The sequence below is a fragment of the Hyla sarda genome, chromosome 3, assembly GCF_029499605.1.
Source record: "Hyla sarda isolate aHylSar1 chromosome 3, aHylSar1.hap1, whole genome shotgun sequence".
NCBI lineage: Eukaryota > Metazoa > Chordata > Amphibia > Anura > Hylidae > Hyla > Hyla sarda.
Window position 1 is genome coordinate 339,570,703 of NC_079191.1, and position 24,934 is coordinate 339,595,636.

The window sequence follows — 24,934 nt, forward strand, 5'->3', positions numbered from 1 at the left end:
AACTATTTTGACAGCGCTATTTTATTAGCACTGCAATGGCAAAAAAAAAAAATAATACATAGATGCTTTTATGGGAACCATAGTATTATCTCTATGTGACTGAAATTGACTAATTTAAAGGGCTGTATGAATGATCCAGCCATCATTCGCTGCCCGGCCTATGATTGACCCATGTGAAGGATCATTAAATAAGCTCAGGATCTTTGGGATTGGCGCTTGTTATCATGCCGCGTCGCGTAGAAGGGCCTTAACTAGCTGTGATGGACATATGCACATATAGCTTGTCAATCACCGCCCTGAAGGGTGAGAATGGGGAGTCATCGGTAGAATCATGTACTCATGCATACAAGACACATAACTAGGAGTCCACTGTTATCAGTGCTTTTACTGCTCCTATTACCAAAGCTTGAAGGGGTGCTCCGCTGGAAAATATATTTTTTTAAATCAACTGGTGCCAGAAAATTAAACAGATTTGTAAATTACTTCTAATTAAAAATCTTAATCCTTCCAGTACTTATCAGCTTCTGTCTGCTCCGCAGGAAGTTCTTTTCTTTTTGAATTTCCTTTCTGTCTGACCACAGTTCTCTCTGCTGACACCTCTGTCCATTTTCAGAGCTGTCCAGAGTAGGAGCAAATCCCCATAGCAAACCTCTGCTGCTCTGGACAGTTCCTAACATAGATAGAGGTGTCAGCAGAGAGCACTGTGGTCAGACAGAAAAGAAATTAAAAAAGAAAAGAACTTCCTCTGTTGTATACAGCAGCTGATAAGTACTAGAAGGATTAGGATTTTTAAATAGAAGTCATTTACAAATCCGTTAAACTCTCTGGCATCAGTTGATTTAAAAAAATAAAAGTTTTTATAAAAAAAGGTTAAGAGCTCGTCCACACAAGTGGATTTCCTTTCAATCTCGCAGTGTGTTTCCCACTGCGAGTGTAAGAGGGTTGGACTCACAGATTTTCGACAGCGGGATCTCTGCTGTGAAAAATTTGCCACAGACCCCATTGAAGTCAATAGGGTATGTCCCGGATTGTCAACAGCAGATATTCCATTGCTGAAAATCTGCTGTGGAAAGCCGGGGGAGAGCCCATCCCTTTCACACTCGCTGCGAGTTGGAAACAACTTGTGTAAATGCCTCCTTAGGCTAGGTTTCCACATAGGTTTTTTCTGGCATTTTTTTGGAAAATTGCCACTGCGGTTTTTGAGCCAAAGTCAGAAGTGGATCAAGTAGGAAGAAGAAATAGAAGTCCTTCCTATATACTCCCCATTCCTTTTAAATACACATCTGGCTTTGACTCAAAAACTGCGGTGGCAGTTTTCCCCCCCCCAAAAAAAAACGCTAGAAAAAAAAAACTTTTGGAAACCTAACCTTAGACTGTTTTTTTCTATTAGTATAGATCTGTAGTTGTAATATGTTGCCGCTGACATAGGGCAGTATATTCAAGTGACAGCTGACCCTCTTGTGGACCCTATTTCTGGCCAAGATTAACATGCATAGCTCTGTCGAAAAACCTAGGAATCTCCTCTTAAATCCCCAGTCAGCTTTCTATGTTGAATAAAGAAGTTACATAACTAATATTTATATGTTAATACAGGATCCAATGACTTCTGAATGTTTTCTTAAACTCATTAATAGAAAGAAAAAAAAGTGTAGGTGTAATAGGTGCTGGTGTTGTACTACCACCCAATGATAAGATAAAAATGTGGCCGGCAGAATGTTCTGTGGTGTTGATATGGCCAGCTCATCACACCGTGATAATGTAGCATTTCTTTATTCTGGTACTCCCTATGACTGAATATTCCATTGTAAATATTCCATTTCTGAGCACGGGTAACCAGTCATTATTTAGCAATTAACCATAGTGTTTTCGATTCTGTAAAATAAAGCCTTTGTGTTACCAACCTCAGAGTTGCTGAAATCCCACAGTTCTAAAGCACGGCAGAGAACATAATGTTATAAGGCTGAAAATAAATCAATGGAATAAAATATTCTAGTCATTTACATAGCTGAAGGAAAATATTTCAATAAGTGTGATTATGGTTTGACGGTATATTATTATAATCTGCTTGTTTGATTTGATTACATGTATATTTAGAGAGCGCTAAATGTTACTCACATTTGACAGATGAAATAAATATTTATTCAAAGACTAAACTATAATAAGAATTTATTTTCTATACTTAACATGATTTATTCAAATTGGGCTGTGTTCACATCTCGTAATCTGAATGTGTTTGGGGTTTGCTCCGGGAAAGCGGTTGACATAGACACTTTTTCTTGGAACTCTACATCCCTCTGTGATTATTTTGTATATGTATTGCCCACTGGGTGTTAGCATTCTCCTTGTCTTACACAGTCAGAAATCCCTTTTTACAGGGCATCTAATCATACATTTCTAAGAGGAATGGCACAACTCAATGGGGAATATTTACTAAAACTGTTTTACAATAAGAACTTGTAAATTTATAGTAGACAGTCTAAGGCTATGTTCAAACTGTGAAAAAAATGCGTAGAATGTCTGCCTAGAAAACACGCGATGCATGTTCTGTTAGCCCTGGGGCTGCTTAGACATGGTCTGTCTTCATAGACAGCAGTGCATTTCCGAGCAGAATCCGCAGAAACAATATCCTTGTTCCTGCTGACACTGAAATAGAGGATTTCTGAGGCAGGAGTTTCCGTAGTGGAAATTCTGCCATATGCTCGGTACAGCAGAATCAATGGGACTCTACTGCAGCAGAATTTCTGAGCAGAATATTTCTGTGGAATTCAGCTTGAACATTTTGCCATGGCCTACAAATGCACCAGAATTATTAAGGTGGCTCATGCAGTTTAATAAGTTTGATGTTTTAAAACACATCAGTCTAACTTTACACCCCTTAAAGCGCACCTGTCATAGTACAAAAAAAGGGGGAAAAAGGGATATGTTACTCAGTACCCAATACTGATCATGTGCATATCATTTTTATGTGTCTCGGACCTATATATCCAGAGATATAAGCATTTATATGCTGGTGAGTAACTTTTTCATTGTGCAAGCTGGAGGGGGCGTGTCTGTCTCTCTCCCTCACTGTGATGACTCATCTGCTCTGAGTCTAGGGAGGAGCCTGGGCCGTCAGCCAATCACCGCACTCTACTCTGTAACCCTTTCCTCTCTGGTTTCATGCTGTACATGTTACACAGAGGAAAATGCTTGGAGCTTGCCTGCAGTATTCCTAAGACATTATGGCAAGTTCATAACAGGATAAAATGTATAAATATAAGAATAGATCTTTATAAAATTAGTGCAAGGATTTTTTAGATAAAAGTACAGCATTTTTATGAATACATTTTCTATCTTTTTTATCTTTTCCTAGTAAAGCGAGATGCTAATCAGCATAGCTGTCACTATTTGTGTCCTTCATCTTTCACAGACTCCTGAATGTCTGATCAACTTCTTTGTCATTCAGGAGTCAGAGAAAGCTTTGTCTATTTCAGCATGCTGGGAGTTGTAGTTTAGTAACAACTGAAGCTGCAATGTTTGTAAATAACTGTGTTAGAGCAGTGTTGCCTCCAGCTGTTGTAAAACTACAGCTCCCAGCATGTCCACACATCCTTTATCTCTAGTTTTGCATACACTCAATAGAAATCTCCTATACTGGATACCGGTATGCTTTACGGCTGGTATCCAGTATGCTGTAAAATCTAGACTAGTCTTTCTGGATAAAAGACAGGTGACCCCCTAGTGGCGGTTATTTTGAGCTTGAATTTCAGGTGAAAATGTAATTTTTTTTAACTGTTGTATATTGTGAAATGTCATATTATAATGAGTCCTGCAATATATGAAAAGTTTTTAACAATGACAGTGCCTCTTTAAGGTTCAACCACACTACGTTTCTGCTCCTGTTAATCGTATCCGTCGGCATCCCCGAAACATCATGCTGGCATATACTGTTAACGGGAGCAGCAGACCCCATTCACTTCTATGACCGAACTGAGTCACCCTTAGTGACTCAGTTCAGGACATATGCACAATTTTTAACGGACTCATGATGGGGGCCATTACGCTTTTGAAATGATGCATACATTCAGAAAGGAGTCACTAGGTAATTCCTTTCGGCCATAGAACAGTATACGTTGGCATCCCCTTTTCGGCGGAGGCCAAAGGCCAGGCTTAACGGAGGCAGAAACTTAGTGTGATCGTACCCTGATAGGTTGGCTTGATTTGTGCCTGAATATTGGGCCAAATATTTGACACTTTTTAAGTCACGCCCTTTTAATAGAGCTGCATCTCCATTGCATGGACAGTTCAAGAGACGCAACAGATTTATTGAGATATATATGATGCATTTTACACCAGAGTACTTTTAGTGAAGACATCAGTCTTAATAAATTCCCTCCTTCATTTTTAATCAGAAATACTTGGAAAGTTGCATCCTTTTTCATTTGAGAAAAATTGTAGCAATAAAAAATGAGTTGAAAAAGTCCAAAATGATTTTAAAAAGTCAAAAATTTAACTTGAACACAGTTAAAACTCAACATATTCTTTTAGTCTGTTTTCAGAAATTATGACCACGATCATGATGGCTATATTTCTCAAGAGGACTTTGAAAGCATCGCTGCTAACTTCCCATTTCTGGACTCCTTCTGCGTTTTAGACAAGGATCAGTAAGTTGGCTCACACTTTGTTTAATTCTATAATGATATCATTGTTGGCAAGGGGCCATTACATGATTCTATTTGGTAAGAGGTAGAAAAACAATAGGAAAAGCTTTATTTTTTCAAATTTACCATAAGAAGTGAAAATGAAATATTTCCCAAACCATAAAAAAATTAAATCAACTAAACAGCTTTTTCTAACGTATGGTACCACACCGATGGAAAATATGGCTATAAGGGTTATTTACTGTAAAAGTAAATTGTAGAGGAAGAATCTGAATCTGAATTTATTATTATTATTATGTTTTGTCTATTTATGAGTTGGATCACTACACAAATTTGTTAAGCCTTTATAGATCTTGATGGTGTTCAGTGAGACAAAGTAATTCTATTGTAACTTCATATTTCAGGACGAAATTCTTTGCTGATCAATTTCATACTTCATAATTCTGTGATACACAGCAACACCCCTCCCATAAAACCACAGATGCAAAGGGGTTGAATGAGGTTGTCTTTCAGAATGACACCACATTTGTGCATGAACTGTGCCTGGTTTAATGTGGTTCAGTTACAAAACCAGGGGCAACCGACTAATGGACAAGACAGACACTGTTCCTGGAAAACAAACAGACTCTTTTTTTATGTCATACCACAGCTTTTAATTGATAAAAATTTAGCACGACCACTAAGCGTAAAGAAGCAATTTAGGCTTTTAGAATAGAGGATGCATAGAGAGGGTATGTCAACCCTCACAAAAAGTTTATGTCAACCCTCACGTGCACAAAAAGATTTGGGTGCTGTTCTGAAGATCACATGGGGTCCAACCACTGGAGTAGGTTTTAAAATGCTAAATAACTCCTGGGGTTGTATTGATACTTATTTGCCCTTGAATATGGTTCTCCTAGTGTGGCTTACATTTACTATCATGCCTAAAGGTTTGCAAGTGATAGATCAGTGACATAGGACTTTTGTTCCCTAACTCTCCCAAAAGAGTATCATGTGAGATACAGCTTCAGCCTGTCTCCCTATCAGCTCTCTTTACAGAAAAAAGTTCTGTTTTTTTTTTTTTTAAAGAGTGGGTGGGGTGTTAGGAGTAGTTAGGGAACATAACCTGAGTTAGTTTAGAAAAGTGTCAAAACTTGCACCAAACAAAAAAATAAATAAATACCTGAGCTGTTATGTTAAATCTGGCACCTTTTCTTACTGCCTTGTATAATTATGCTATCTATTAGTAAATCTGCCCCAGATCCATGTAACAGGGAACAAGGTGATGTTTTGGTCTTTTATTATATAAAAGTCCTCAAAATGAATGTGTCACCTATATATAATTTTTACGATTAGAGTCAGAGACTGGAGCATTTTTTATTTTATTTTTGCAATCTGTATCTGTTTTCTAATTATACATCTTTTATTTCATACTGTTTATATTATAATGGGGTAGCTATGTGTCCTGAGCTGTTTTTAACAGCATTTACAGATATGCTCTATGGCAAGCATCATGGACACCGTCACAACTTCTCTTGTGTTTCTATTTTGTTCCATAGAGATGGTCTAATCAGTAAAGAAGAAATGATGGCATACTTTCTAAGGGCAAAATCTCAGTTTCATTGCAAAATGGGACCAGGCTTTATCCACAACTTCCAGGAGATGAACTATCTAAAGCCGACCTTCTGCGAGCACTGTGCTGGATTTGTACGTTCCTTTTAATTGTATTGTAAATACAGTGATCCCTCAACATATGATGGTAATTCATTCCATCATTCCTTGAATCAATCATATGTTGATGGATCTGTGCAATAATAATATAGAAAGTTCTACTCACGTGTCCCCGCTGCTCCGGACCATCACCGCTGCCCTGGATCGTCTCTCTCTGTTGCCGACATCATGTCCCCGGGGTGTCCCCACCGCTCTGGACCGTCACCGCTGCCCTGGATCGTCGCTCTCCATCGCTGTCATCACGTCACTGCACATGCCGCTCCTATTGGATGACGGGACAGCGTGAGCGGCGAAGTGATGACAACGAAGGAGAGTGAAGGCCATGCAGCGGAGCATGAAGAGGACAGTCCAGAACGTCGGGGACAGGTGAGTGACACTCACCAGAGCACATGGGGCACATTAAATGGCTATCCGGCTGGAGCTGAAGCAGTCTGCGCTGCCGGATAGCCGCTTATGCGATGGCCTCGACATACAAAAGCATCGTATGTTGATGCTGCCTTCAACATGCAATGGCCTCTTAGAGGCCATCGTATGTTGCGATGATCGTATCTCGGGGCCATCATAGGTCGGAGGATCACTGTATGGTTTACAGTCAGACATTAGTACACCATGTTACCTTGTATTCTAAAAAATAGTCAGCACTGTAGTTTCCACCATAGAGAAAAGGAGAAATGCTTCCTTACCTTAATAATACGTAGAGGTAAAGGACATGTTCATTCAAATTATTGAGGTTCATTTTCTTTTGTATATGTAAAAAAAATCTGTAAATTTTTTAGCCTTTTTGAGCTAAGCCTAAAACCCCCAAAATGGCTCTTTGCAACAGAGACTTTTTTGAGCTTTTACATCCCTCAAAGTGTTCCAAAATATATTTGCGGACGCATAAATAATCTGTGTGGACCCAAAACTATAATTCAGTGGGGAAAAAAACTTTTGTGTCATTTTTTGAGACATAAAGTGAGTTAATAACGTAATGTGAACGTAGGCATCTTTATCTGTATGGAGACATGATTGTGTTACTGAAAAAAGTGATGAAAAAGTAGACAAGTTTCAATAATATATCTAAAAAAAACTACTGTGATGTATGGTATTTAAAATGTTAAGCCAATCCAATACAATTGTTAGAGCACAGGAAAAGGCATACACTGTAGTTGTATAAATTACCTACGTCTTGTGGACCATTTATCATCTATACAAACACACTCCAGCAACACCCCTTGTAAGCCATATCTAGCACCCTACCCACTCTTGATAACTCATGCTTTGTAAAATTGTCAGTGTTACTGGTGCTACATTCCACTGTTTCTGCAGCCCTGCAGATTATTCCGACCATAAAGTTGGTGATTCCAAAATGATATTGTCACGGTTATCATGGTGACAAATAATAGAGACTAACTACTATATTAAAGGACAAGTATCATGTGAAAAAACGTATCCGAGCGATGGGGCCCCCCTGAGAACTCCTGTTTAGACCCCGGCTCTCCTTTACAGCGGCACGTCACAACCCCCGCCCGAAGTGAGGGCCGCCACGCCCCCTCAATATAGTTCTATTGGTGTGCCGAAGATTGACGAATGGTTCTCCCATATAGCTATATGGAAGGGGTGTGGCAGTCCTTTTGCACTGTGGCTTGGTGCATTATCCTGCTGAAAGAGGCCACTTTGATAATGCAATGCCATTGTCATAAAGCGGTGTACTTTGTCTGCAACAATCTTTACGTAGGTAGTATGTGTCAAAGTAATTTCCATATGAATGTTAGGACCCAAGGTTTCTCATAACATAATCTAGAGCATCACATTTCATCCGTTAGCTAGAGCTCCCATGGACCTGGCTATCCACTTAATGTAGAATAAAACTTGATTTATCAGACCAGGCTTTCTTCTTCCATTGCTTCATTTTCCTGAACTAATATTAATTGTAGGTGCTTTATTTTATCCAGTGAACAGGGATCAGCATGTACTTTTATTGGTCTGTGGCTCTGTCACCCGATAAATAGCAGACAGTGATGCCCTCTGTGTTCTGTCACCTTTCTTTCATAACCAACATGAACCTTTTCAGCAATTCATGCTGGACAAGATGGGATAGCCTTTCTCCTCATGCGGCCAAAGATCTGGTTTACTGAAAGTACTTCTTTGAACCACTATTAGTAGGCGCTCACTAGTGCATACTGAAAAAAACTCATAACACCTGCAGTTTTGGCGATGCTCTGACCCAGTTGTCTAGCCATCCAAATTTGGCTCTTTTACAAATTGCTTACATCCTCTTGTCTTGCTGTTTACTTTTGCTTTAAAGGGGTACTCCGCTGTCCCAGCATTCAAAACATTTTGTTCCGACTGTGGGGATCGTGACATCACAACCACACCCCCTCGTGACGTCATGCCCCCTCAATGCAAGTCTATGGGAGGGGTTGTGGTGACCACCACGCCACCTCCCATAGACTTGCATTGAGGGGACGTGGCGTAACATTACAAGGGGGAGAGGCCGTGACGTCATGACCCCCACCTGATGTCATGACCCCCACCGCTGGCACCCATCTTTCTAAAAGAACGCTGAGTGCTGCACAGAGATTGCGGGGGTCCCAGCTGCGGCATTCCCACGATCAGACATCTTATCCCCTATTTTTGGATAGGGGATAAGAAGTCTAGAGCGGAGTACCCCTTTAAAGATATCAACTTCAAGAACAGACTGTTCATTTGTCCCATAATGTATCCCATCCTTTAAAAGGTGCCATTGCCTAGCGATAACTAGTGTCATTCACTTATTAGTGGTTTTAATGTTATGACTGATCATTGTAATTATAATACCATGACCAAAACTTTCTCACCAAATAAGATTTCTAAGTACATACTTGGACATAGTGAGAAATCTGGAAAGACTTCAGTTAGAATTCACATGACATGGAGCTGTTGATGTCAGGAAGGGTGTTGGTATATCCTGTTTTGTTAGTATAGCAATTGCTACTTCCTTCTTTTTGACCCGGCTTTCCTTACTGCTTCCATTAACCTGCTATATATTTCATTTCAGCTATGGGGTATAATCAAACAAGGATACAAGTGCAAAGGTAAATCTTAAGGGTCCTCATGTTGTACGGCATATTGCCAGGTCACCCATGACATGTTGACCTGTCAGAAACAATTGTGTCTTTCAATGGTATATTGCATTCTACGTTAAAGGGGTACTCCCTTGGAAAACATTTTTTTAAATCAACTGGTGCCAGAAAGTTGAACAAATTTGTAAATGACTTCTATTTAAAAATCGTAATCCTTCCAGTACATTTAAGCTGCTGTATACTACAGAGGAAGTTCTTTTCTGACCACAGTGCTCTCTGTTGACACCTCTGTCCTTGTCAGGAACTGTCTAGAGCAAGAGAGATTTGCTATGGGGAATGGCTCCTACCATGGACAGAGGTGTCAGCAGAGAGCACTGTGGTCAGGCAGAAAGGAATTCAAAGAGAAAAGAACTTCCTCTGTAACATACAGCAGCTGATAAGTATCGGAAGGGTTACGATTTTTAAATAGAAGTCATTTACAAATCTGTTTAACTTTCTGGCACCAGTTGATTTAAAAAAAAGAATGTTTTCCACTGGAGTCCCCCTTTAAGCTTAATATTTTGCATGCAAAGGCTTGTAAATAATGAACAGTAAATAGCGCACTTCTGTGATCAATCTTTACTAAAACTGTTTAATAATCAGTGTAAACTTAGATTAGACAGTCTAAGAATGCACCACATGTATTACAGAGGTTCAGGCTGTTTGACACGCACTTTATTTTAGGAGGCGCTAAAAGTGTCTAAACACGTAATAAATGTAGTGCACAGCAAGTCAGTTTGTTTAGTGAAAGTTCCATAATATCACATAAAAAGACAAGTAACATATGATATGATTCACAGGATCAAATGACTCCATAAGTCTATACTGAGTTGTGGTTTATAGCTAGATATATTGTTAAACTTGAAATGTCTTCCTTTCCAGACTGTGGAGCCAATTGCCATAAACAGTGTAAAGACCTACTTGTACTAGCTTGCAGAAAATTCTCCAGAGCAGCATCTATCGGCAGCAGCCACGGTTCCCTTCCCAACAGTCCATCTATAGCTCCAGGTACAGTATATATAAAGGACATAGGACAGTGAAAACAATACTTTACACGTTAACAAGAAAGTGTTAAAAATAACTTCACATCCCACTCTTATAGACAGCAGCATGCTTTATATTTCATAAACAATAAGGCACATGAATATTTAAAGAGAAACACTTGTAGGTTTTAGTTCTGTTTATGGAAACCATTACTTTCTCAGCTGATAAATGCTGCCCAAACCACGGGCAAAATGACATTCCGGCAGGCTTCCACAAAAGAACTTCAGTATTTTGGAGAAAACTTCATTTTAGAAAGAGGCTTTTCTTTCAGGTCTTTCCCTATGACTGGTTCACACTAGTCTAATATTGACATATTTAACATCTATTTTATGGCTGCAATCCTTGGCCCGACTGTGGGTCTGATGACCCAATCTCACAGCTGTCAGTTTAGGTCAATAGACCCAAAGAAACCAGATTCGCTCACTGAGGAGTATGGATCCTTCTGGACACGAGTGTATATAAAACATATGATCTTTATTTTGCCTCCATTAAAAGCATATAGAGGGTACAAAAATGGGGTAAAACCAGACCGACGCATTTCGGCATACAAAGCCTTTTTCAAGGTCCTGACACTATGGCCGTAGTATGGCTGGAAGGCTAATCCGGGACGGCTCTTACTGGGAATGACCAAGTGCAGGGTGGGGGTCATTCCCCACAATCCAGGCCGCCTTTTGTTGGCCTTAGAGGCAACCTGTTTCACCAGCTGAGGGGATGTTTGCTAATTGCAGCTTACACTGCCAGAGAGAGCTGAGAGTGGAGTTCTTCCCTACGTTTGCTCCAAGGTTGGAAGCTGGTGAACAGCCTGCCTAGAGGCCTGGAAAAAACTTGCTTGATGCTGTGACATGTTCAATTGGAATAACCATTATGTGCGTAATATATAATGGAGGAGGTGAGTGGACTTTCCCTGATATATGCTTGAATTCATCATTTGACCCATGGTTGGGCTAGGACTTGAGGCCGAAATCTAATCAGAAAATACGACCATATTAGGGTAGAATGAACCTAGCCTAAATGTAAGTAGAAAGAGAAATGTCAAGCTAGGCAGAGCAAAGTCAGAGTAAAGCTACCCAGCAGACACTCACCACTGAGCTCTTTTTATAACTGTTGTCTTTCTTTATAAACACGTAGCCTATCAGTATGATATGGTTAGGGCAGCATTAATCTGCTGAAAGATTCTTTTTAACTGAACAACCCACAAAAAAGATCTAGACACAAAAATTCCTGTTCTACTATGGGTTTTTTCTTTTCTGCTAAGATATATAAGGTATTTCTGATATGTAGAAGGCCGAATGCTATCATCTAGTCTTGTAAAATGAAAAAAATTGACAGAAATTAAATAAATGTCAAATAATGGAGCTGGTTTAATAGAAAATGACATGGTACATGTCATCATGAAGACCTTATCTTAAAATAGTTGTTTATACTGGATAATCCATTGCTTATATATGTTAAAAAGAGAATTCTCCCACTTGGAATCCCTCCTTTGTTTACCAGAGGGGATATCCAGTGAAATAAACAGTAACCATTTTGCGGTATCCTTGTGAAAGCATGTATCTCATCGTCCTATTACCGCTAGGGAAATGTATGGCCACTTGAAATTCCCTGACCACCAAGGGTTTTGGCAGCCACACTTATAGTGTATGAACTGTCCTTTTGGGACAACCAAATTAAGTGAAATATAGTTGGTTATGTGTGTCAAATAAATAGATACTTAGTCACAGCTTATACCTAAAACTAGCATCACTACTGTCTGTACTTGGAAGCTTTGCAATGCATGTAGAAGGGAAGGGTGAAGTCAATGAGATGCTAAACAAAAACTCTATCATTGTCTGCAGCACAAGATGACGTGTTTGCGTTTCCCCCCTCTGGAAGAGAAAGTCATGATCTGGATGGAAGAGCAATCACTTTGGTCACCGGGTCTTCTAGAAAAATTTCAGTCCGATTACAGAGGTCAACAACCAGCCAGGCTACACAGACAGATCCAGAGTGGACGGATTCTGGCTGGAGTGATATAGGATCTCATACATTTCCTAAAATGAAGTGCAAATTTTATAGTAAATCAACCAAGAACAAAGGTTTTGCTAAATGGGAGAATGAAAAACCAAACAGGCATCCAAATATGGACATCATGGAAGTGCAGATTTTAGAGCAGCATGGAGACCACAATGGGACAGAGACCAAGGAGGAATTGAGCAGTACTGAGGTATAATTTGTAAATCTTAATGTTTAAAAAAAATAGAAGTTAACCAAATGTATCTGGCTTACCTGCTGTGTTCATTAAAATATAGTCACAGCTTTATGCACACAGATCAGAGCCTTGTACAGATGTATAGGCAGCTGCACACTACAGAGTTACAGGCATCTTGTGTGCCACTATATGGTGCTCTATGCTTTGTGGTGCCACATACATATTTCTATTTAGGAAAAAATAATAATAATCTAGGGAAGAATGCCCTTCTTATCCTGCATCTGATGGTTCAAGTCATAATATTTTACAATTGTATTGTTATGACCATTTGCACATGGAGTCCCCTTAAAGTATTACTTCTAGGGGAGAAAACCTCTTACATATGGGGTCAGATGTAACACAATGGCCCAGATTAATCAAACTGTGTGAGAGAAAAAGTGGAGAGATTTACCCATAACAACCAATCACAGCTCAGCTAATAAACTCTGGTAAAGTGAAAGCTGAGCTGTGATTGGTTGTTATAGGGAAATCTCTCCACTTTTTCTCTCACACAGATTGATAAAATCTAGGCCAATATGTAGCACATGGAGTTCATGTAGCTTTGTTATATGGTTATTCAGGTCAGATGTTATTATAACGAGGCAGATTCCATAATACTAAGCTACAAGGACTCTGTGTGCCCCTATGGTGTTCTAATTGACACCATGTGTTAGAGATATTTATTCCTAAATAACTTTATGGGTTACAAAAATATTTTTAAACAAATTGCAAGTCAGCACCTTTATGAAAAGAAGGGAACATAGATAATTCATACGCAGCACAAAGAAAGCAGCAGACCAGGTTCTATATGAACTAATAGACTACATCCAAATGATGATTCCAGCTCCTGAGTACAAAAAGCAAAACATTAATGATTAACATAAAAAATAAAAATAAAGCTTATGCAGCTCTTAATCATGGCATGCCTTGTTAAAGAGCTGTATAAGCTTGAAATGCGTTAGAATTTCATGTCAATGTTTGTTCGTTTTTTCAACTTTTAAGTTGAGTTATTAAAGTTTTGCTATTTAATCTTCGGAGCTGGACTCATCATTTAAATATTGTGAGTTGCTTCTTCAGATGCTACATTACTAAGGCATTCTACCATCAGAGTCATAAGGAGATGTTATAGTGTTGAATATTTATTCCATACCATTAATACACAAGTGATCTGCTCAAACTAAAATAACTATTAGATATCTATATTGTGGATTGGAGTCATACAATGTCTGAGCTGAATAACCAATTACTTTTCTAGTGATTCGCACCGTGTTCATGGGGTTTTCTGGAACAATATTACTGATGTCTATCCACAGCCAACACCTGGCACTCTCGCAGATCAGCTGATCGGCGCCCTGGGCTAAACAGTGAATGTGTCTGGAAACTCTGCACAATTTATTGTACTATATAGTGGTAACAGGAGCTGAGCTCCCATTGAATTTGTTACAAGAACACACTATAAGATTCCAAAAACTCACCAGAACAAATTGCATAGTTTTCACTAAAGCTAATCTTAAAGGGCTACTCCACCCAAAGGTTAGGGGATAAGATGTCTGATCGCGGGGGTCCCATCGCTGGGGACCCCCGCAATATAGCATGCGGCACCCACCTGTTTCTGCTCCAGAAGCTCTGGAGGGTCTCGGGGTCCGACCACCGGAACGGAAGTCCGTGACATCACGACTCCGCCCCGTGTGACGTCACGCCCCCGTCCCCTCAATGCAAGTCTATGGGAGGGGGCGTGACGGACACGTTTAGCAGCTACATGGGTCTAGAGCTGGCTATACACATCCAAATGCTTGACAGTTCTAGAGCCACTGAATAACTAAGCTTGGGGGATTGGGGGCTTCTCTGTTTCAATTTTCTGAAGGTTCCCACCCATTACTTGATGGACGTATGTCTTTTTTCGACTATACGGCCATCACGCCCCCTCCCATAGACTTGCACTGAGGGGACGGGGCGTGACGTCACACGGGGGCAGAGTCGTGACGTCACGGACTTCCGTTCTGGTGGTCGGGACCCAGACCCTCCAGCGCTTCCAGAGCAGAAACAGGTGGGTGCCGCATGCTATATTGCAGGGGTCCCCAGTGGCGGGACCCCTGCGATCAGACATCTTATCCCCTATCCTTTGGATAGGGGATGAGATGTCTAGGGGTGGAATACACCTTTGAGGCTTTTTACATAATATGGTTTCAGAAAACCCCTTTAATACATGGGCTATTCTGGGACACCATCATTAATGAATGAAAGCTGATAACCTAAAAAGAAAAGAAAAAGTCCCATACTATTAACTTTATAAAAAATAAAAAAGCAAAGTAGACCATGGAAACACTATTTCTGGATTGTGGTGCTGTCCAATGGGTCTAGAGCTGGCTATACACATCCAAATGCTTGACAGTTCTAGAGCCACTGAATAACGTGGTCATGTCACAAAGCTTGGGGGCTTCTCTGTTTCAATTGTCTGAAGGTTTCCACCCATTACTTGATGGACGTATGTCTTTATTCGACCATACTTACTATGTAACTATTATTATAATTTGGGTCCTATAATACCCATATGAAAATATGTTTTGATATTTATTTTATACTATGTTCACAGGACCGTTGATTCTCTGGTTTTCTGTAAAGGAAAAAGAAATTGGCACTGGCTGAGGATGGGAATTCCTTCGAAGTAGCTAGTGACAGCAGAAAAGTGACCTGGACCACCTGGTAATGAAAAGAAAGACATAGCACAGGTGTCTGGTGAAATGCACTATTTGTGTCTTTAAGCTACAGATGGACTTTTCTCATTGAAAAACGAAGTGTAGCAACGGTTGGAGAGAAGACACAACTAATAGACTTCCACATATGATCTTGGAGTTGGCCCATTTGTGTGTCAGACTCCACTTATAGTCCAGTGTGTTATTACAGCTTTAGGCTTGTAGAGACTGTGCATAAAGATGTGATTGGTATTTATTTTTAGGAGAGCAAGTGAAGAGTCATTAAATATTATTTAATAATTATAAGACCCAAGGATCTATGTCCGCAGTGTCAGGTATACTACAGGTAGCTCGATTTTTTTAAAATTTTTATTTCATGTGATTCCAGTTGGTGATATTCAGTTATCAATCATCTTATTCTTGCATAGGAGAATCACAGACGTTCCTATATAGTTGTGCTGTCAAATAGATAAATCTATACATATGAGACATAGAGAATGCTCACAACAAAATCATTATTAGGAGAAGTAGTTAATCTCAATATGCTGTTGTTTTATGAGTCAAAGTGCTTGTCACAAAGCTGGTGCATGATGGAATCTAATGTTAGTAGATGACATCCTATCTAGTGACAAGATAAGAGGGCGTTCACACTAGTCAAAGAAAGATCAGACTTTATTATTTACCACTTAGGGTGCTGACGGGATATAGGAGGGGATCTTCAACTGTTAGTCCAGAAAAGTGTAACATGCGTAAATGACCCAGAATTTTTCACTGTATTTACAAACATTTTATGTGGGAACATTGGTAAATATGTTGGGATATTTCAACTGTCAGGGGCACGTCCTCTTTTAGCAACCACTCCCCTTTTCCCAGCGACCATGCTCCCATTTCAGGTTTTCTAAGTAAAATGGAGAGTTGGTTAGGATTTTGGATTTTTAGGTCACAGTTTGGGTGCAAATAAAAAACAAACAGTCAGGATCACATTAGGAAATGACCCTTCTCAGTTCTGTCCTAAACATTTAAATAGCAAGAAAGGCTAAAGGTGGTAGATGTCAATGTTCTACGCTTGACAGACTTTGTCTTCCCATAAGACTGGCTCAGGAAAGTTGAACATTTGAAAATTTTCCTTTTGAACATCTAAAAGTTTGACTTCAAATTCACATTGTCATCATTATAAATCTCTTTTTATTAAAGAAATAGCAAACTACAGAGGCATAATAATGCATGCAAGTCAATCAGATTACATAAGATTACAGATTACACTAAGCATCAAAGTAATATCAGTAGTAATTCTAGAAAAATGAGAACAGGAGGCAAAGTACAGGTGGAGTATGGGGAGGGGGAGTATGTGGAGGGGGGGTTACAAACAGAGAGAAACATCACAGTGTACAGAGGTGCTCCTTGGGGCCAACATATTCAGAAACTCAACATGTAAATTCGATTGCTAGATTGTGATCTCTTCCAGTCTTTATGACTACATTGCGCAACAGTAGGCGGCTGCAAAATGTCATTGTTATATCAACTACAGTTTAATATAAAGAACATAGTACCAACCAAACATAGTGTAGCTACTTCTCATGTGAATGGCACAACAATGCTCACACTATTTCTATTTATTTTTGTTGTATTAGCAAGCCATTTGCTCTACAAACTATTATGGTTCAATAACATTGGTAAATTAAAACTATGTAGAAGTGTTTAACTGTTGTTTTCATCAAAAAGTAATGTAAATGAGGATTCGGGTGGAGAGTGCGGCTATGATGCAATGAACAAATTGTAACACTCACGTTTCAGAAGACAGGAACTCTGGTGGATGCGGATCCGCTGGACCTGTGTGGCAGATGACTCAGACCGTACCAGGGAGCGGAGTCTAAGGTGCCACTGGTTTTCACCAGAGCCCGCCGCAAAGTGGGATGGACTTGCTGCGGCAGGCGGCACCCAGGTCGCTACCCTTTGCATGGCTCGGCCACACAGGCGACTGAGGAGATGCGAGGCACAGGAAGGATAAGGCAGCTCGTAGTGAGGATAGCAGAAGGTGAGGGCCAGCGACACAGTAGCGTAGTAAGGACATAGCAGGAGATCAGTAGGAAGGCGGCAGAGCAGCAAGTTCAGATCACAGAGCAAAGGATCAGATACACGGTAAGGCAACTCTCAGGTATGCTTGCTCTCAGGCTCAAGGCAACAAAGATCTGGCAGGGAAGTGTGGTAGGAGGAGGAATTTATCAATGAGCCACAGGTGTACTACACTAATGGGCGCACTGGCCCTTTAACCCCTTAAGGATTCAGGGTTTTTCCGTTTTTGCACTTTCGTTTTTTCCGCCTTACCTTTTAAAAATCATAACCCTTTCAATTTTCCACCTAAAAATCCATATTATGGCTTATTTTTTGCATCACCAATCCCCACAGATAAGTGTATTTCATGAGTATTTTGGAGTTCATGAGCCACACAAAACATTTAGGCGTCGCTTGTCAAGGCTCAGCATCACAGCTCGATATTTTCTAAAATATATACGGTGTGTATATATATATATTTTTTATTTATTTATTTTTTTTTCATTTTTTTCATTTTTTACACATTTTTGGAGGAGCAGACATGCTGCATGAACTTTTTGCACAAAATTTTGAGATATGCTTTATAGCAAGCTCCATACACAGGAGCTGACTCATTGATTTCTATGGAAGGGTTTACTAGATATGATCTATGATCACTGTATAGAGTTCATTGTACAGGGGAGAGGGGTGGTTGAGCTCTGACCATTACCTGTTTTGAATGGCCTGATTCTGTCTTATCTAAACACAGGTATCAATTTTAACTGTTATCCTAAATGTAAGGTGACTGCTAAAACATTTTTTTTTCAACAGAAAAGGAAATAGCAGTTTATTAGGATTAGTGGCCAGGGTGATGGTTGCAAAATGTCAGGATTAATTAAATTAAACAAAAAATTGTTTAGTGTGGTGGACCACCAGGTGAATTGGCGGGACCACGGGTGTAGGTGTGTGAGTGGTGGGATCAGATGGTATTAACCCCTAGTGTTCGTGACGCCAGTGTGGTTTTCGGGTTCCGGAACACCACATGCCCTGATTCTCCGCTATCCCAATTGCTAGAAGTGAAATGAGAGTCCACAACCAGTTATGGTCAAACAGAGGCTTTACTGAGTAGAAGACAGGTGTAATTATCTTCACAGCTAAAGCCAGAATCCCCAGAGAGGTGGCCAGGACCAAGGGAACTTCGCATCTTGCTGGACCAATACACTTGTAGTTAACTTGAGTTGAAATTATACTTGTTGACTATGTGCAGGACTTGACTAGTTTCAGTGACAGCAGGCATAGACTTGAGACTTACTGGAGAGACTGTAGCTTTTGGGGTGTTTCAGATGCTGATCACTTGCACTGAGATCTCTGGTGGTTGCTGGGCTCAGCAAAGACTTGTTCTCAAAGAGCATGAACTATAATGGCCGCCCCTTTATATAGTGGGGGGCTGGACTAAAGCGCATTGGTCAAGCTGCGGGTCATAGGTTAAGCTGGTGCTCTCTGGGAGAACATGTGACAACAAATCATGTGACTGCATAACATAACATGTGACAAACTTACACAGGTCCTTGAGACCTCCCACAGGCCCTCTATACTAACTATACATAGGGCTCCTGTCTAGGCATTAAAGTGACACACACACCTTTATAAAACCAACAGGGGGAGACCTTGCAGGGGAGCCCCCAGGTCACTGAGGGACTCAACCTGACAGGGCCTACTGGGACATCCCATTAGCAAAAAAAACCTTGATTCAAGCATTTTCCCCAACTTTACCTTTATGGCAAGTCCACATGATAGATTCCTCCTTTTCAAAGATTCAGGGCACCCATGCTTGCATCATGATGACAAAAATGCACATAATTGTGGTGTAAATGGAACAAACTCAAGAGCTGGCTCCATACCCAGTGGTTGTTGGCTGCTTCCAAGGGTTGTCAGAAACCAGCATCCGGGCTAGTGTGATGCTGGTTATTTAACCGTCTAAATGCTACTTTCAATGCTGACAGCAGCATATGAATAGTTAGAAGCCACATCTGTGGTCGAATCAGCATTCAAACTAATTGATTTGCATAGCAGCCTGAGGTCTTCTAAAGGCCTCTGTTTCTGCCATGTAAAACTTATGAGTTACAGTCTGCTAGTACAAAAAACAAACTCTCACACAGCTCTGTCCTTTTATTCTAATATTGTAATCTCCTAAATATATCATCCTTACATTTACACATTAAATATTTTATTATTGTCAGTATGTGTATATGCAAGTTGGTATAAACTAATTGCCTTATTGATGTCACCAAAGCCTTTCCTCTCCCCAACTACACCCTCTCTTTGGTGACAAGCCAAACTCTAACTTTTAAAACCATGATTTCCTTAGGTCTGACATTAACGGGAGTCATTCTTTGAAATTCAAATTTGTACACTGTTGTCTGCCATCTACTAGACAATGCACAGGCTTCTTATTGTTTATTGAAGGACCAAACCTGATGTACAAATACAAAGCTCATCCACATGAAAAACAATATAGATATGTTACATTAGCCAAACTCCAAGAGTTCCACCTGTTGTGAGTGAACTCATTCTGGGTGAATTTCCCAATATTGTTGAGTCAGTTGTTTAGTATACAGGATTTTCAGTGTGAGAATTTCTCAGGACAAGACTCCCTTGCTTAGTTTTATCAATATAATACTACCATTGCTCTTAATATAGCTACAAATTTCCTGTTATAGAAATTGCTTCCTGCATATTTTTACCAACTTCCCTGCATTGGAGTGCATTTTTACCCAGCATTCAACAGACTAGAATAGTAGAGGTCCTGTTACTAAATGTCTGAAACTGTCTCCCTTGGGCCACTCGGCCACCAACAAGTTCAAGCAAACCATTGCACATTCTCAGTTTACGAGCCCACACCATGAGCAGCGTGTGTCAGCTGTATATTACAGCTGACACTCCATTAGAATGGTTAAGATGAGAGATAACTCTGATCCTGGCAGTTTATTCCTCAGATAACATTTTCTATAGTCACTGCGGCAGCTCCCTCTGTACCACATTGGCCCCCATGATAAAATTACAAAGCAATTCTATATTTTATTGATACAATATTAATCCAGGGAGTCAAGGTATTAAATTACTTTGGTTTCCCTTTATATGTATAGCACAGGTGTAATATAACTATACTGCTATGCTACAGAAGGTAGGTGCATTCTGGCGGGTAATGCTGTCTACCAACTGCAGCATAGCCACACTCCCTGGAGACCATGTGACTTATGACATATTATCTCTGGTCACATGAAATGCTGGAAAAGGTCAGGGACAATAGTAAAAAAAAAATACTTGGACTGCAGAACTTCCGGGTGTGGGTTCTGTGCATGAAAATTGGGCAAAGCAGTGCACAGAGGTAATAGAAGTATATTACACAGTATTATGACTTGGGATCATGGGCTCAAAGGCTGAAGAAAATTCAATCCTGGAATACCTCTTTAACTATTACTACAAACTACTATATGAAATAAATCACTGCAGAAATCTAAATGCATAAACATTACAGTAATGTATATCTAATAATATTTACTTTATATCATGTTTTTTACATATATAGTATAGAGAAAAACTGATGTTGTAGCTGAGAAATTCAATTCCCCGAAGTGCCATCAGTTTGCCTTTTAGATACTCAGTGTGACTCTTCAAACTGTGAAATCTTTAGGGCTTTTTGTAAGAAAAAAAATCACACAGAAAGCGAGAAGCTAATGTGCGAGGTGGATTACTGCTCAGGTTTACAATTGTGACCTTGAACTTTATTGTTTGTCTTCTTTAAAATGCACATGAAATTACGCAAAGTTTAAAGCCATCATGTGAGAAAGGGAGAAATGCTGACTCTCCAATCCTTTGTTCCTAACCACCACATTATGGCCGATGCACTTGTGGTCAACAATTTATGCAACTATTTTCCAAGTAAGGAAATATTGTCGCTGTGGAGCCCTAGAGATGATAGCTATTAGACAGATATCTACAGGAGTCCCATCAAATCCATGAGAGTGATCCTATTCAACATGATACTGACATTTTTTTTTATCTATGAAGAGATATAAATCTTCGTAAGAGGAGATACTGTATTTAAATGTCCTTTTATTTCTTTACATTAAATTCACTTTTTAATATTATAACTTATTCTACTTTCACATACAGCAATTAAAAAACAGATGGTCAAATATTTTTTTTTTATTTTACCTACATTTTATATATTTAAAATATATTAATCTAAAATGGTTTTACTTTCTGGAAAATCAAAGTTTTCATCATTTCGTATTTACACATATAAGGTCCTATGGACTAAGAAGAGAAGCCAGTGATATACCCCAATTTATCGCTTAAAATTTTAATTCATGTTCAATTCACTATTAGATCCCATATCTGGTAGCAAGGCAAACAACTTTTCCCGCTCACATCCGAACATTCATTTATAACTATTTTATTTAACCCTACTATCCCTGAAATTGTCTTTTGCATTTGACTTTAGCAGGTGCAATGTCTCCATGGCATCCTTCTGAGGTATTATGTGTGAAAAACCATATAAACATATGTTTGAGTACAATGTATAGTTTTGCTTTATTCCATAAACTACTGACATTTTCCCAAAATTTTAAATGAAAATATTGTAATTTAAAGCATTTATTTGTAGAAAATAACAGCTAGTCAAACTAAGGAAAAACAGATGCATTGTTTTCACACCTCAAATAATGCAAACATCTTGATTTTTCAACAACAAAATACTTATGTTTTAACATTCGGAAATTATTATTTGGTGGAATTACCCTGATTATTAATCACAGCCTTCATATGTCTCGGCATGCTCTCCACCAATCTGTCACATTGCTGTTGAGTGACTTTATGCCACTTCTGGCCCAAAAGTTCAAGTGGCTTGGGTTTGTGTAAATTTGATCGATCTTTCTTTTTATCAAATTCCAGAGGTTGGGGTTCAGGTCTGGAGATTGTGCTGGCCATGACAAGGTCATGATCTGGTAGTCCCTTATCCACATCTTGATTGACCTGGCTGTATGGCATGAAAAAAATGCTAAGAGTTAAAGGGGTACTCCGCCCCTAGACATCTTATCCCCTATCCAAAGGATAGGGGATAAGATGCCTGATAGCAGAGGGCGGGACTGCAGCTGGGGACCCCCGCGATCTTCCTGCTGCACCTGGCGTTCATTTACAGCATTGGGTGAAGCGCCGGAGGGTCGTGACGTCACGACTGCGTCTGCTCATGAGGTCACGGCCACTCCCCCTCAATGCAAGTCTATGGCAAGGGGCGTGACAGCCGTCTTTGAGGGGACATAGCCACGACATCACGAGCAAGGCGTGACCTTGACATCATGAGCCTCCGCCCTGAATTACCAGTCATCCGGCACGGAGCAAGGTTCACTCCAAGCCTGTCTGGGGTGCTGCAGCCGAGATTCAACATCTTATACCTTATATGTTGGATAGGGGATAAGATGTCTAAGGGTGGAGTACCCCTTTAAGGGTTATTGTCAGAGAAGAAGGAAGTAGGTGTAACCTTGTACTTGGCCTGAATTATGAATCCTTCACAAAGACAAATCTCCCTCATTTCAGCCTTGATGGAGCATCCCCAGATCACCTGCGATCCTCCACAAAATTTCACAGTGGGTGTAAGACAATAGGGGAGATTTATCAAAACCCGTCTAGAGGAAAACTTGCTGATTTGCCCATAGCAACCAATCAGATTGCTTCTTACATTTTGCAGAGGCCTTGCTAAAAATGAAAGAAGCAATTTGATTGGTTGCTATGGGCAACTCGGCAAGTTTTCCTCTGCACTGGTTTTGATAAATCTCCCGCAGTGTGCCTTGTAGGCCTCTCTGGGTCTCCATCTAACCATTAGACAACTAAGTGTTGGGAAAGCTCAAAATTTGGCTTTTCAGTAAAGATGACCTTACTCCTTATTTGTTTATTATTGATAAATGGCTTTGTACAACTACAGCCCTGCCCATAGGAGCCTGTTGTGAACCGTCCTTGTGGTACACTTCACCCCAACTGCTGTTTGCCATTCTTTTTGTAGGTCACTTGATGTCATCCTATGATTGTTGAATGACATTCCATTGAGCTGATGCTCATCTCGGTCAGTGGACAGTTATTTTCACACTCTGTAGCTTTGTTGTCTGCAATGTCTTTTGCTTGACCTTGTTCTCATGAACCGTCATCTTTGAAATTTTCAGGATGGAAGCAACATAATGCTCGCTGTATTCCTCTGCAAATAAAGCCAGAATATTTGTGTGGGGCGCTGCTCCCGAGATGGAGCCATAACATCACATCACGCCCCCTCCATTCATGTCTATGTAAATAAAATTTGGTTTTAGTATTCACCTAAACAGAATCTTATCATGTACAATGAGGTGTGTGCCTGAGTTGGATTTGTCAGACACTGGAATGGAATTGCTAATTTTCTTGTCAGTGTTTGAAGTTAGACAAATGATGCCTAGACACTAGTGTGACACTACAACTCCCAACCAACAGCTTTCATTGCGGGAAGATGTCATTTTGCAACAGCTGGAGGTCCATAGTTTGGAGACCACTACACCAGTGGCTCCAGAAATAGGGGGACCCTTGCAGTGCCCATTGTTAACCTCTTCAAGACATAGGGCGTATGGATACGCCCTGAATCCCGAGTCCTTAAGGACCGAGGGCGTATCCATACGCCCGTGGGAATTCCGGCCCCCACCGCTAGCCGGTTGGGGACCGGAGCCGGATGCCTGCTGAAATCGTTCAGCAGGCATCCCGGCATATCGCCCAGGGGGGTCATTATGCCCCCCCATGTCGGCGATCGCCGCAGATCGCTGGACAATTCAGTCCAGCGATCTGCGGCGATTCCGGGTCAATCGGGTCTCCAGTGACCCGGTGACCCGAAATTACTGGCTGTTCGGGGCCGTCTCTGACGGCCCCGAACAGCCAGAGCCTGCAGGGGTGAGGTGGCACTGGTGCCACCTCACGATCGCCCTGATTCGTCGGCCGGATTACCGGCCGACCAATCAGGGCGCCTGCTGCGGGTGTCACTCCCGCACCCGCTCCGCCCCTCTTCCGGAGGACGTGAGCGGGTGTGGGACGTGCACCCCGGGTGCTGGGGACCCCGATCCCCAGCGCCCCTGTTGGGATCGGGGCCCCAGGAGCAGCTGCGGCGGCGGAGACGACGAGGGACTGACCTGCAGCGTCTGGATCGTTGGAGGTGAGTGACAGCCTCCTGCTGTTGCTTAGCAACAGCTCCCAGCATGCAAAAAGGGCATGCTGGGAGCTGTAGTTATGCAACAGCAGGAGGCAGACCACCACAACTCCCAGCATTCCCTTATGGGCATGCTGGGACTTATGGTTTTGCAACAGCTGGAGGCACATTCTTTCTATGGAAAAGTGTACCTTCAGCTGTTGTCTAACTACAACTCCCAGCTTGCACAAACAGCTAAAGTGCATGCTGGGAGTTGTAGTGGTGCATCTGCTGGTTGCATAACTACAACT

The 24,934-nt window shown here is 40.7% G+C and overlaps 1 protein-coding gene across 6 annotated transcripts in view; it reads left to right on the plus strand.

The window, feature by feature from the left end:
- RASGRP3 (RAS guanyl releasing protein 3) overlaps window positions 1-17,015 on the plus strand; it is a 110,806-nt gene extending 93,791 nt beyond the window's left edge. For all 6 annotated transcript variants that reach the window (XM_056567411.1, XM_056567410.1, XM_056567412.1 and 3 more), the window contains 6 exons: window positions 4,528-4,643; window positions 6,179-6,326; window positions 9,370-9,406; window positions 10,316-10,441; window positions 12,313-12,680; window positions 15,298-17,015. In XM_056567411.1, coding sequence (XP_056423386.1) covers window positions 4,528-4,643; window positions 6,179-6,326; window positions 9,370-9,406; window positions 10,316-10,441; window positions 12,313-12,680; window positions 15,298-15,306 — 804 coding nt within the window. In that variant the 3' untranslated portion in view covers window positions 15,307-17,015. The remainder of the gene's footprint in view (window positions 1-4,527; window positions 4,644-6,178; window positions 6,327-9,369; window positions 9,407-10,315; window positions 10,442-12,312; window positions 12,681-15,297) is intronic.
- The last annotated feature ends 7,919 nt before the right edge of the window (window positions 17,016-24,934 follow it).